Below are 14,694 nucleotides of genomic sequence, written 5' to 3'. Positions count from 1 at the left end.
GCTGTGAACGTATCATGTCCAACTGTATCTTTTAAAAAGTCATTACGTGTAGAGATATACTGTAAATATTTAAATCAACACCAGGGAGAGTTCTTAATGATGTGCCTGTAATATCTAAAATGGCTTAAAATATTTTCTTTCCCTTTCTAGCAAACTTCTGAAGAGAAAGAAGTCTGAAAAAGGGCTGCAAGGAGTGACTGGAGAATGGTTTGAAGAAATAAAAAGAAAAAAATTTCAGAATTACACTGATGTCAATAGAATGTTAAAACCACCATTAGAGCATCAGCTAAAGAAGAGCAAAAATACCAGTGAGTTGCATTTTTCCATTTCCTTACATATATTATAACAGTCACCTAACCAATGTCTTACAGCATTTTAGAGTGTCATAGAGTTTCTGAAACTGCAGACTTTCTTCTCATATCATAGTTTTACCAAAGATATATTTTCAAAATGGCTATGTTTCTTTAAGCAGATTCTGTTAAAATCACAGCTGGGAGTCACAACAGAAAATTCCTGATACTGTTATGCCATACCATACAGCCTAGGCTGGAAGGACATCAGAAGGTCATTAGGTCCAACCTTTTGTTGGAAGGGGAGCCTAGATGAGATTATTTGGAACTTTCTGCAGTCACATCTTGTAAACCTCCAGTGATGGGGACTCCACCACTTCCATGGCGAGGCTGTTCCAGTGATTAATTGTCCTCACAATTAAAACTTTCTTTCATAATCAGGATGAAGTTGCTGTAATTATAGTAAATACACTGGTGGTTTTCCAATCAAAGCAGTGATGTTTGCTTTGTACAAAAATGTTGTGGTTTAACCCCATCCGGCAGCTAGGCATTACACAGCTGCTCATGTGCTCCCTGACAGTGGGATGGTGGAGAGAACTGGAAGGAGGAAAGTGGATTAAGATAGTTGAATAGGTAAAGCAAAAGCTGTGCATGTAAACAAAGCAAAACAAGGAATTCATTCAATACTGTGCATGGTCAGGCAGGTGTTCAGCCATCTCCATCACACATAACAGTGACTTGAGGAGACAGATGTCATCACTCTGAATGTCACCCACTTCCTTCTTCTTCCTCTAGATTTTACTGCTGAGCATGATGCCATATGGTATGGAATGTCCCTTGGGTCATACAGCTGTCCTGGCTGTATCCCCTCCCAACTTCTTGTGCACCCCCTGCCCATCCACTGGTGGGATGGGGTGAGAGACTGAAAAGGCCTTGACTCTGTGTAAGCCCTGCTTAGCAGTAATGAAAATATCCCTGAATTATCACTACTATTCTCAGCACAAATCCAAAACATAGCCCCATGCAAGCTACTATGGAAAAAATTAACTATCCCAGCCAAAACCACGTTCCATACCATTTACATCACTTTCAGGTCCCACACTATCCAATACATCCTCATTAACTACCCCGCTGCCTTCCCATCATTTGATACAGGTGACATTCCCTTAGTCTATGGTTCACCCCTGTAAAACATCTGTAAAATGTCCACTAATGTCCACAAAATGTCCACTGAGTTCATTTAGTTCATGACTTCGGGCTCCATGTATTATAGTGGTTGCTCAGGACAGGAGAGGTGGTGTGTTGCATGGACTTACTGAGGACCAAAGCCAGCTCAGGCTGTCCACTGCTGCACTTGGCACTGCTCCTTGCAAGGCTCATCCTGCATTGTCTTGGGTGGTTCCTGCTATAGTAATTCCTATAACATACAACTCAAATAATGGGCTACAAGAATTCAAAGGTATTTTCATTACAGTCCCCACCCATGGTCCCTTTGGGCCAGATTATGAGGGTTTAACATTGCAATGAACTCCTGCCCTTGCTCCCAGCCTGGGTAGCAACAAGGGGTTCCTCCTGTTGTATCACAGAATCAGCTGGGTTGGAAAGGACCTCTGAGATCATCAAGTCTAACCCTTGATCCACTACCACTGTGGTTACTAGACCATGGCACTAAGTGCCACATCCAGTCTCATCTTGAAAACCTCCAGGGACAGAGAATCCACCACCTCCCTGGGCAGCCCATTCCAATGCCTGATTACTCTCTCCATAAAAAATTTCTTCCTAATATCCAACCTAAACTTCCCCTGGCACAGCTTCAGTCTCTGCCCTCTTGTCCTACTGCTGGTTGCCTGGGAGAAGAGACCGACACCCATCTGGCTACAACCTCCTTTCAGGTAGTTGTAGAGAGTGATGAGGTCTCCCCTGAGCCTCCTCTTCTCCAGGCTAAACAACCCCAGCTCCCTCAGCCTCTCCTCACAGGACTTGTGCTCCAGTCCCTTCAGCAGCCTCATTGCTCTTCCCTGGACCTGCTCCAGCACCTCAATATCCTTCCTGAACTGAGGGGCCCAGAACTGGACACAGTACTCCAGGTGTGGCCTCAGCAGTGCTGAGTCCAGGGGAAGAATCACTTCCCTGGTCCTGCTGGCCACACTGTTCCTGATCCAGGCCAGGATGCCGTTGGCCTTCTTGGCCACCTGGGCACACTGCTGGCTCCTGTTCAGCTTCCTGTCAATCCAGACTCCCAGGTCCCTCTCTGTCTGGCTGCTCTCCAGCCACTCTGTGCCCAGCCTGTAGTGCCACATGGGGTTGTTCTAGCCAAAGTGGAGAACCCAGCACTTGGCCTTGTTGAACCTCATCCTGTTGGAATCAGCCCAACTCTCCAGCTTGTCCAGGTCCCTCTGAAGAGCATTTCTGCCTTCCAGCTGATCGACACTCCCCCCCAACTTGGTGTCATCTGCAAATTTGCTAATGGTGCACTCGATCCCCTCATCTAGATCAATAAAGATATTAAACAGAACTGGGCCCTGGGCCCAACACTGATCCCTGGGGGACACCACTGGTGACCGGCTGCCAACTGGATGCAGCCCCGTTCACCACCACTCTCTGGGCTCGGCCATCCAGCCATTTCCTAACCCAGCAGAGAGTGCCCCTGTCCAAGCCATGGGCTGCCAGCTTTTCCAGGAGTATGCTGTGGGAGACGGTGTCAAAGCTTTTGCTGACGTCCAGGGACACACATCCACAGCCCTCCCCTCATCCACCAGACAGGTCAGCTGATCATAAAAGGAGATCAGGTTGGTCAGGCAGGACCTGCCCTTCCTAAACCCATGCTGGCTGGGTCTGATCCCTTGTCCATCCTGTAGATGTTGTGTGATTGTACTTAGGATGATCTGCTCCATAACCTTGCCAGGCACTGAGGTCAGGCTGACAGGCCTGTAGTTTCCTGTGTCCTCCTTGCAGCCTTTTTTGTGGATCGGCGTGACATTCACCAACTTCCAATCATCTGGGATGTCCCCAGTGAGTCAGGATTGTTGGTAAATGACGGAGAGCAGCCTGGTGAGCTCTTCTGCCAGCTCCCTCATCACCCTAGGATGGATCCCATCTGGTCCCATAGACTTGTGAGGATCCAAGTGGCTCAACAGGTTGCTAACTGTCTCCTCCTGGATTACAGGGGGCTATTCAGCTTCTTATCTCTGTCTGAGAGACAACCTGTCTTACTGTTGAAAACTGAGGTAAAGAAGGCATTAAGTACCTCAGCATTTTCTTCATCTTTTGTAACTATGTTCCCAGGCATGTCCAACAAAGAATGGAGGTTTTCCTTGCCCTCCTTTTGCTATTGATGTATTTGTAGAAGCACTTCTTGTTATCCCTAACAGAAGTGGCTAGATTGAGTTCAAATTGTGCCTTTGTCTCTCTAATTTTCTTTCTACAAAGCCTAACTATATTCCTAAACTCTTCATGAGTAGCCAGCCCTTTTTTCCATAGTCAGGAAGCTCTCTTTTTTCCCCTTATTTCCTTCAAAATCTCCCTGTTCAGCCAGGCTGGCCATCTTCCCCACCAGCTTGCCTTTCAGCACACACTGTGACAGCCTGCTCCTGTGTGTTCAAGACTTCCTTCTTGAAGCATGTTTATCTCTCCTGGACCCCTTAGTTTTCAAGGGCTGTTTTCCAAGGTACACTCTGAACCAGTCTTCTGAGTAGGCCGAAATCTGCTCTCTGGAAGTCCAAGGTAGAAGTTTTATTGATGGCCCTCTTTGCGTCCCTGAGTATTGAAACTTCTATTATTTCATGGTCACATTCCCATAACATGCAACTCACATCTTGGCTTACAGCAATTTAAATGTATTTTCATTACCATCTCCACCCCTGGTCCCTTTGAACCTCACCATCTGGTTTAGCATTGCACTGAACTCTTCCCCTTGCCCCTGCTCTGTCTTGGACTTACCCACATACTGCAGGGGTGTATGTGCTCCATGTGGAGCCACAGTTTCTCCCAGTGTATACTTGGTGTGACATGGACGTATCTGCAGCCACAGTCCATTTGAAGTGTGTGTTTTCCAGTGAGACCTCCTCCATAGGCCACAATGCCTTCAAAGATACACCTCCTTCAACATGATCTTACCCATGGCTGCAGTCCCTGCAGGGGAGTACCTGCTCTGTCGTGGTCTTACCCATGGTCACACACTCTAAGGTTCTCCAGCATGACTTCGTGCACAGCCACAAATGCTTCGAGGTGTACCTTTTCCAGTATGGACTTATTCTTGGGCCACAATCCCTTCAGAGGTACACCATAACCATGGTGCATTAGCATTCCACTAACAAGCACCAGGCTCTAATGTACAGTCAGGCAAGCAAGCCCCATGGCAAGCACAGGAGCCTGTCAATTAATAGCTAAACAGCAAGAACAGCTGTAACTTCAGTCTAGCACATTCCATTGAAATCTGTCATTATCTCAAATCCTTTGAGTCCTACATTGGGCATCATATAGGACTGTCGTGGTTTAACCCCAGCCAGCAACTAAGCACCACCCAGCTGCTCACTCACCCGCTCCCCATCAGGATGGACAGGAGGCTAAAAGTGACAGAACTTGTGAATTAAGAAAAGACAGTTGAATAGGTAATGCAAAAGCCATGCTTGTAAGCAAAGCAAAACAAGGAATTCATTCACTAGTCTCCATGGTCAGGCAGTTGTTCAGCCACCTCCAGGAAAGCAGGGCTCCATCACACGTAACAGTGACTTGAGGAGACAAATGCCATCACTCTGAATGTCCTCTCTTCCTTCTTCTCCCCTCAGCTTTATATTCTGAGCATGATGCCATATGATCTGGAATGTCCCTTGGGTCAGTGGAGGTCAGCTCTCCCGGCTATGTCCTCTCCCAACTCCTTGTGCACCCTGAGCCTACTCATTGGTGGCATTGTGCAAGAAGCAGAAAAGGCCTTGACTCTGTGTAAACCCTGCTCAGCAATAATGAAAACATCCCTGAATTATCAACACTGTTCTCAGCACAAATCCAGAACATAGCCCCATGCAAGCTCCTATGGAAAACATTAACTATCCCAGCCAAAACCAGCACAAAAAGACATTTCAGTTTTAACCTAGTTTTCTTAAAAATCTAAAAGCATCCAAATGATATTTGGAATAAGTAGATGGGTTTGAGTGAGAGAGGTTTGAATGTACCAGTGGAAAATTTTTCCTAGTAACACTAGGCGTGCCAGTGCTGATTATCAGGGCGAGTGTCAAAACCTGGGAAGTTGGCCTGACCAGGAAGGAGCTTCTGGAGATCTCTTTCACAGGTTCTGATAACCATCCAAAATGAACATGCACAAGAAACATGATGTCTCTATAGCAAGCATGGTATTCTGTACTGTCTTTCATCTTCCATCCAGATAGTTTTCATGCATAATATATGCTTTTATCCATTCACATTTCTGCATGTTTTTCATTGAGCTTTTCCTGTTTGTGCTTCATATCAACTGGAAGCAGAGTCATGTATTTCAAAAGAAAAGTGAAACCTACACAGAACAGATCTGTCTTTCCTGGCCATTTTTTCCCCAACATCCCCTCTAGTCCACAGCTATCTATGAGTTTTCTCTTTCAGAGATGGTCTAATTAATGCATTAGCTAACTAAACTCTGTGTAATTGTTCTCTGGTATTTAACTTTGAAAGCTCCTATTTCAGATCTGAAGAAGAGGTTGTGTGCCTCAGAGGCTTGTCTGATATTTCCAACTGTATAAGTTGGCTAAATAAAAGGTACTGCTTCCACCTGGAAGCCTTGGTCTGTCTACATCCTTAGACCATCCTGGCTATAGCAGAGTGCTGTTAGGACTCTCCTGATGTCACCTGCATTGTCAAGTCAATGCCTCTGAAAGGAGTAAAGAATGTGGCATTTTGAAATACACAGTGATTGTCACTGAAGTGAAAGCCATATATTACACACAGGATTTAAATCACATGACATGAATTATTCGCTTCATTTTGGACTAGGTCCAAAATGCTGCCCCTTGCTGTTGTTATCAGTAGCACTTTGCTCTAATTTCTGGATTTGCTTTCTCCTACAGTCATCAGATAAGCCATTTTCAAGCTGTTGTATTGTTTCAGGCATGCGTTGTTTTAAATGTAAAAATATGTAGTACCTTATTCCTGAGTGAAGTCTTGTTTCTTGTGTGATACAGAAGACAGCTTAGTGTGAATTACTGTTATGTAGTTACATTACAGTCTATTAAGCCATTGTATATTCTGGGTGATCACATTTATATTTCTTATAAATGTGAAAAGAAAGTGCTAATGATTGTGGGTACCTCAATTTTCAAATGTCTAATTTACCTATATTTTGAAACAGCTATGGTTTTTGTCATGGTTTGAGCTCCCCTAAAATCCAATTTCCAAATTCCCCACAATTTTCTTTAATGTGAGCGGGGTTTTCAGACATATCTACTTACATGGGGAAATTATATCAAAATTTATTACTAACACAATAAATACTGCGATACATTTATATACAACAATTCTAACTATCTCTCCTATGGTAAAACAATATATTTACATAGATCAAATCTCTCCTTTCCCTCCAATAAAAGTTCAGAAGAAAAGAAGAAAAGGTCTTTTCCACTTTCAGGGCAGCAGCGTCTCTCCTCTTCAAGGCAGCAGCTGGATTTGTCGTAGCTGGAAAATATCTCTCTCTCCATTACAACACAGGGGGGTTTTTTCACCCTCTTGGCCCTTTGGCTCCAACCAAAGGTCTCTCCTGTGGGCTGCAAAGCAGAGACAAAACTCGCCTTACCATGGTCATATCATGGGGTGCAAGGCATCCCATGAAAGTCCCTTCCTCAAGGGGTCAGGTTCCCTTGAGTCAGAACAGTTTAGTGCTCTCAGTTCAGTTCTTTGCCCCAAGCATTCTAACAGAGCTCCTTTGCTCTGTCTCAGCTGCCAACATGGCAGGGGGGAGGGGGAAGGCCACTTCCCCTGCATTCCATCCTGGTCCAGCTCACAGGACATCTCTGAGTTCTCAGCTCTTCTCTCTCTCTCTCTTTCTAGTTGCTGCTGCATTTTGGGACTCCCTAAAAGTTTGGAACCCCACCCCTCCTCTTCAGGAGATTTCTGGGTTTTGGGAAGGTAATCCAGTCTTACCCAAAACAATCTCTGCTGAGTTTTTTCTGCTCTGTTGCCAGCTCTCCCTCCTTGCAGGAACATCTCTGTGTCTCTCAGCCTAGCTATGTGCCATGTTGCTGGTTGCAGGCTATCTTCTTGGCTTTCAGCCACAGCTCTCCACTCAGCGCTGCCTCTGCCGCTGCTTTTCTGTCTTCTGCTGCCCATTCACAGTGGAGAAACCCCCCCAGGCTTTGGCCATGGCACCCAATCCAGTTTTAACACTGTTCTGGGTTTCCACAGCCCCAGCCGGAGGCTGGGGGCCTTGACCCCCCAGCGGGGCTCACTGGCCCCCGCTCAAACACGTGGTGTCTCAAACCATGGCTGCCTCTCTTCCAGCTACCTAATCCGGTCTCCTTTTCTGGTCTGTTGTAATATGTTCATTTCACGGGGGCAAACTGTAGCTTCTGATTGGCTCTACACCAAGAACACCACCCCCTGGGGTCAACCACTTCCAACTCCAGGGGAAAACCCTTTTTAACCCACAACAGTTTTCAAATGGTTGAGTGCTGATTACTTTCTGAAAATCAGCCTCATTTATCTCACATGCATCACCCTAAAACCGATAATACTTTTTGAAACTTTAGATCTGTTTATCTTTCTCTGTCTCCTAGTTAGTCATTACAAAACAGCAGGTCACATGGTCTCTCCAAAAATGTCAGTTAAATTGGATTTCCCTGGCATAAAAGGTAAGCAAAAGAAAATTGTTTATGAAGACATAACATTTATATATATTTTTTAATACTGTATTTAGTAAGAAACAAATCTGCTTTTTATCATGTTTTTAGATCACAAAGAATTAAAAATGTCATTCCGCACAAATCCCCAAGCACAAAAGAACACTTCAGCTTCCTTTCTGGGATTCAGATCACCTTTTGCTTGGCTTTCCTCCTTTAGAAAATCAAGGAAAACCCAGACTCAGAAGCAACCACGGTGAGCTATAATCAGAACATACATTATTTCCAGCTTTAAAAAAGTCTATGAACTGTTCTATGTTTTGCTTAGAAAACTTCATTAAATTATTTTTCCAGTCTCTTGCCTTTCACCTCGCTGGGATGACTGGAATTTTTCTTGGTCATGTAATGAGACATTATCTGGTTTGTTTCAGAACAATGAGGACTAAGTAGCAAGTAATAGGTAAAGTCTCTTGGCTAAATCTATTTTGCTCAGGTTTTGCATAACAAAGTATATGAAAGGCTCTAGACTTAGCAGTGGCTGCATCCTATTTAATTCCCTCTCAAGAGGACAAGGTGTAAGGCACATGGGGATCAGGTGCCCTATGGCTGTGATACAATAGGAAAGTATAGCTTTCCCAGGCCACGGCAGAGAGTACCGGCCCCAGGCAGCTCTGTTGCACTGTTCCCACCATTTCTAGCCCAGAGGCAGTTAGAGACAGGCCTGCAGCTGTAGCTCCAGCCAGGCTAACAGAGCAGCTCTCAGTGCTTTTGTCTTCTGTGCTTCATCAGTGCTTTGGTTTTAGCTGGATCTGGACCAAAGATGGTCTCATATGCAGCCCTGGAGCTGCTATTTGAAGAGCATCCTTCTCCTTTGCCATCCATAGGGTTAAAGCTGCTGTTCAAACAGAACACAGTCTGGGGTAAGCCATAGTCAGGCTAGTTAGGCTGACTTTTCTCCCCTAACTTTTGTCCTGTGTGATCCTGTATGTCTGCAACATCTGAATGAAGCCTTACTATTTTTGTGTGCCTCTTAAGGTAATGCTTGGGACTGGCAATCATAGGCAAAGGTGCATTGTGCAGTGCTGTGAAATCTTAAGCATGAAGGTGCAAGATCTTTGGTATAAAGAGCTGATTTTTCACTCTGTTTGTGAGTCTCAGGCTGATATTCTGGTCCATGCCTGGGGCTCCCAGGTGGCATGAATGGCTGTAATAAACAATGACAGGGAATGCAAGCCTCTAAAGAAATTATGATTAGTCTGATATGTAGGTTTTGTAACACAGCAGCTTGCTATTGTGGAGTGTTTGTATCAAAGCAGGAGACTTAAGGAGAGGTTTGCATAGAGGCTGTGAGGTTAGCTTTGTGGATGTTCACTGGTAACAATTCTTTTACATAACAACACAGTGCAGCAAAAAAAAAATTGCAGTTTTAACATTGCTCCATACACATCATTTGGTCCTTCCTCCTCCCTGTGACACAGTAATGCCCCTCATGCTGGGACACAGCAACACTGGGCCACAGCCCTCCCTGGAGAATAAAGGGGCATTTGTGTAACTGAGAATCAGATTTCAAGGGTGCTTTATCCTGGTGCACAGTAAGGTAGCCAATGCACACATGAAGGTCTGAGCTGTGCTATAGAATCTAAGCACTGAAAGATTTCTTAATTTAAGAAGGCAAAAACCCCCAAAGCGTGCCTACTCATTACATCAGCTTTTATCTGGCTTTTCCACAGAAAATCTGTCATATCTCAGGCTCAAATGCCTTTGATTTCTGACCGAGCACAACTTGAAAAATAAACAAGTCAATCCTGACGTGTAACTGCACTGATTGCTACATTTTCTAGTCACGCCTCTCTGTCGAAAACTTCCCCCACCCTCTTCTAGGTGTTGCCGTGGCATGTGGTTTGCTTTATGCATAGGCAAAGCACTGAAATAATCTGCCTCTCACCAGGTAGAGTTATTTTGGAGTGCTAGTGAAATACAATAGGACGCAGCACTGTAAATCCTGTAAGTAAGCCTAACTGGCAGAAGCTTTTAAATGGCTAAGTATTAATGGCTGGTTAGAGGGTCCTGTTTGTACCGGAGAGACAGTTTCATCAGCTGCGGTGGTGCTTTACGGTGGGAATAAATTATGGATGCTGCAAGAAAGAGTGTGCTTACATGGAGACACAGAAGATGCTAATAAAAGGTTTGTAGCTGTAATCTGAAGGCAGCGAAATGTTTGATCACTTTTGGTTCAAAGGTGTTTGGTGTTCTTGAATTCATCCTTATTATTTTCTAATATGTAAGTGTGATTCATCCTGGAAAAGAAATGCTGTTTAATTGTGTTTTCAGCATATGTGAATTATGTGTTTGTTGTTTAGTTGTCTTCTTATATAGTATTGATAAGAATAGTATAGAAGAAAATGGATTACACTGACATTAGACAACTTAGAGGTAGCCTGGGGAAGACAGGTGCCTCAGTGAAAATACTAATTCGCAGCAGATTTGAATTCATGGATTTTTATTATTGTTGTCATAGTGATAGTTACATTTTACTTATAATCCTACATTTGGTTGTCATTAAAAAGATACATATGTATAGAAGTGGAAAAGTATAAATTACAATTTCTTGTTTTCCATAGTGAGTAGTATTTTTCTAATGGTAAATATTTCCGAACTTGAACATTAATTTCACTTCTTCTGTTTATGAATAATAGACAATATTTGCAAGTATATGTGTATGCATGTGTGTACAAAATAATGTAAACATTGCCCAGTATCCCCAACTAAAAAAAGAAACTGAATTACTTTTTCCTAAAATTAAGCAACATTTCTCTGGGAGTAAGAAAAACTTAAATTATGAAATGCTGAAAAAACATTTCAGAAAAAATAATGAGGCAGTTTGGGAAGTGGAGGGATTGGCACAGGGAAAAGATTAAAATAACCTTGTCTGTGTAAGTTAGCAGGGAGAAAAATAAAGCAGGATGCAATGACCAGTTATTTCTGAAAGAACAGTGACAACAAAGACAGGCATAAATTTAGAATAGTGCCAGAGGTGCAAATGAAAATTTAATTTTTGCCTAGACTATCAGAAGACATTTCTAACTGACATTTCTAACTCACATGTCTACTTCATGTAGCTTCATTGCAAGGAGCAATTAAGGCAACACCAAGTGTCGGGAGCGGGGAGAGCTGTAGAGCAGCTTTACACAGTAAAGCTGAGAAGAAAGCTTCTAACAAAGCTTTTACATTTTAGTTATGCATATGAGTAAAATTAAGGTAACTTGCTAAGCCACGGGATTTCATTGAACTTTGTTTGCAGGAAATCGTTGCAAAAACTCTGAAACCTAAGTTTCAATTCTTAATTTGTTGTAGAAGCATTAAAACATAGTCAACTTTATTTAAGATTAAAAAAGAGCTACATACATTTCTGAGTTCTGGTTCTGTAAACTTCATTCACAGGGAGAGTTTACCCAGTGAATTAATAGCTATTCTTATTCAGTGCTACAAGAAAAAATTAGGAACTTCAGATTTAGACTGTCTGGCCAGATCCTAAGCCCACTGAAGTCAACAGGCTTGTTTGGTTTCAGTTGGACCCCATGTCAGAGAGGAATCCTGGTTTTACAGTTCACAATTACAGAAGCAAAAACAAATTGCACCTTTCAACTGTTCTTCCCTGCCTGCAAGCACATTGCAAACAAATGACAAAGCACTTCAGGAGGAAAGGCTGGGCCACAAAGAACTTGCCAACAAGCCGGTTTATACTTGCTGTAGAAGCACAATAAAGTAGTCTACCTGAGCACAAGAAGGTTTTAAGAGCCTAAGAACAAGGTCATTCAAAAAAAGTTTGAGACAAACAGGACTGAGCAGAACCATCTTTCCCTATTTCACTTTCTCTCAAGAATTAACTTCCTGGGAAAAAAGAGTTCTGAGACAAGGAAGAACTGGCAATAAGCACAGGCTGAGCAACATTTCCTTCAGGGCTTTTGAAGGGACTGGGTTTGCTTAGTTGTAAAATAAAGTTCTGCAGACTCAAATAGACTCAGTGAAGTCAAGTCCTGTTCTTGTTTCTTTAGTTATTTTATAGTATTTGTATATCTGCAAGTCATCCCATAGAGCAGAGTACTTTTTATGTTCAGGACTTCTCATCTTGTTCTAACCACTGCATTACTCACAGACACTCTAGCCAGTTCTCTGCCAAGCCCTTGCAGTCTCATATACCTTAGGAAAGCAGACGAGCCTTCTACCATGTGTTAGAAATTGGTAGATAAAGGCTGTTTTGGATGAGTAGCAGCAAATTCCAAAGTTCACACTAAAAACAATCTGCTGTCTGTCTCTCCTCCTTTGCAGGGGCAGTGCACAGCTCTACATGTGAGCAGGGTGAAATGGAAGAGAAAAACAATAGAATTGCAGATGCAAACCACTTACAGGTTTACAAGTACATAACTTCGGCTATGAGTAGTACCTACTATTGTTGTTTGGAAAAAGAAATTATACTATCTTATCATAATGCTGAATTGAAACAACTACTTAATGGCTGTTGCAGCCATTCAGATGTCAGTAGGTTGAGTTCATTTTTGGCTGCACAGATATGATTTTTGCAAGCTGACAAAGCCAAAATGTACAGTATGTTTTCCTAGTATTTTTTTAAGCAGGATTTTTTTGGGGGGACGCAGGGGAGGGAAGGATGAATTCTTCAGAGAGGAGGTTTTCTTCAGATGCTTCTCAGTAGTTGTGAAAATGCGAAACTGCTGGATATTTACTACCTGATAAAATTACATCACATTCCTTTTCAAAGCCAACATTTACATCCTCCTGCCTACAGATATGACAGTTCTGCTAGCCCATCCTCGAAAGTGGAAGAAATGGCAACGGTAAGTAGCTTATCAATTTATTCTCAGCAATGTTTTAACGACAGATTTTGCAAAAATCAGTCCCCTTGGTTTGCGCTGTTGATATAACATGTTTAAATAGTATTCTTGCAGTTCTTGTTTTAAATGCTGAGGACAATGTCTGTGTTGTGAAGTTGTTGAATGTACTAGAATGAGCTTGTCCATTAATTCTACAAGTCTGAAGCTTTCATAGGTAAGCCCTGAGTCTAGCTCTGCCAGATTTAAGTTCTCTCATAATGACAGAATAATTACATGGATCATTTCCTAGGCAAAGACCCTCACATATCTTGACAACTGTAAGCAAACTAGAAAATTCGCAGTGAATAAATAGTCTAGTGTGCTTACTTCACATCACTGTACAAGGTTGAAGAAGAGTAGCTGATTTGGGCGGGCAGTAAGATAGAGCCTCTCCTGCAACATCTCCATGCACAGAGTTGCCATGTAAATGTAAATTTTGACAGTAGGAAATTACTTTTTGGATGAATGTTCCATTTTGTAAGCACAAGATAATTTTAATGATGAAACAACAAATTTATTTCTGATGTAATATAAGTGCGTGCTGTTGAAATAACAGATTTTCTTCCAAAGATAATGTTTTCTATTTGAATTACTTTATTACCCTATATTACTAACATGTCTTTCTTCCTTTTCACTTGAGTGGTATACCAGCAGAGAGGACTAAGAAGGTATACAGTATATAATCAAAGGTACAGAGGAGGTAAACTGGCCACCTCCCTTCTCTCATATTTCAAAAACAGAGGGATAATCTATAATAATATATGACTGAACAAAGATCTTATCAGATAATCCTGCCTCTTATATAAACATATTATATAAAGCTATATTATAGCTAGACAAGTAAAATATTATGAATATTGAGAACAAAAACATAGCGAGGTGGTTTTTTTTAAAAAAGGAAGGAGAGTCTCAACTGAAATAGATCAGCAGTTCAGCAATTGTCTGCACTTCTACCATCTGAAACCTGAGCTGAGAGAAATATGGGTGGGATAGAACCTCTCCAGCTTAACACATAAACTAAACACAGATGGGGAATAGGATGACATTTTCCCCACTTCTAATACTAAGTGCTGTCTTGCAATAAGAAAATTGGCTGTAGTGTTAAATTATTAAATCTCTGTTAGGAGGTCAGCGCGTGAATTTCAAAATATGCTGGTCAAGGAAGAATGGATTGAGAAAAACTAAATTAAGAGATGCAATTCATTGAAAAGATACAATGCAATAAAGATGCATATGGATAAAATAAGTAAACTATGCCCTTATTAGAAGGCCATTATAACTCATGTATCCAAAATAAGCTACAGTATGAGGACAAGATGAGTAATTCTCCTTATTACATGTGTGAAAGTCTCTAAAATGCATGCAACTTTACAATCCTCAGTTGTGTATTTTAATAACACAGTATTTAAAAGATCCACAAAGAGTTTGCTGATTTCTGGGACTTGTGACACGATTTGTCACGTGACGTGAAACGTGATCTGAACCCACATGTTGAACTAAAAACATGTTAACTTATAATTTTTAACAGGCTGAAATGTGTAATTCCCCAATGTCAACTGAAATGAGTGGTCATTCTTTTGATACAAACCAAATTGAAATGATGGAGAAAAGTACACAGGAATGGAATGATCAGCTAGAGAAGGAGTTTTTCAGTGGTAAGTGTGTGTCGTTATTTTGTTCTGATACTGTGGTGACTGG

At 42.1% G+C, this 14,694-nt stretch overlaps 1 protein-coding gene across 7 annotated transcripts in view; it reads left to right on the top strand.

Annotated features, from left to right (window-relative positions):
* The window catches only part of LOC135409557 (protein O-glucosyltransferase 3-like), a 64,237-nt gene that overhangs the window by 16,897 nt on the left and 32,646 nt on the right, over positions 1 to 14,694 (top strand). For 2 of the 7 annotated variants that reach the window (XM_064645248.1, XM_064645241.1), the window contains exons 2-5: positions 151 to 308; positions 8,219 to 8,363; positions 12,885 to 12,960; positions 14,525 to 14,651. In XM_064645248.1, the coding sequence (XP_064501318.1) occupies positions 151 to 308; positions 8,219 to 8,363; positions 12,885 to 12,960; positions 14,525 to 14,651 (506 nt within the window). Of the gene's footprint in view, positions 1 to 150; positions 309 to 6,988; positions 8,120 to 8,218; positions 8,364 to 9,050; positions 10,293 to 12,884; positions 12,961 to 14,524; positions 14,652 to 14,694 lie in introns of those variants that run through there. The other 5 variants (XM_064645242.1, XM_064645243.1, XM_064645244.1 and 2 more) reach the window with 5 other exon arrangements.

Source organism: Pseudopipra pipra, chromosome 2, assembly GCF_036250125.1.
Source record: "Pseudopipra pipra isolate bDixPip1 chromosome 2, bDixPip1.hap1, whole genome shotgun sequence".
In the NCBI taxonomy this organism is placed as follows: domain Eukaryota; kingdom Metazoa; phylum Chordata; class Aves; order Passeriformes; family Pipridae; genus Pseudopipra; species Pseudopipra pipra.
This window is presented reverse-complemented; position numbering and strand designations above follow the sequence as displayed.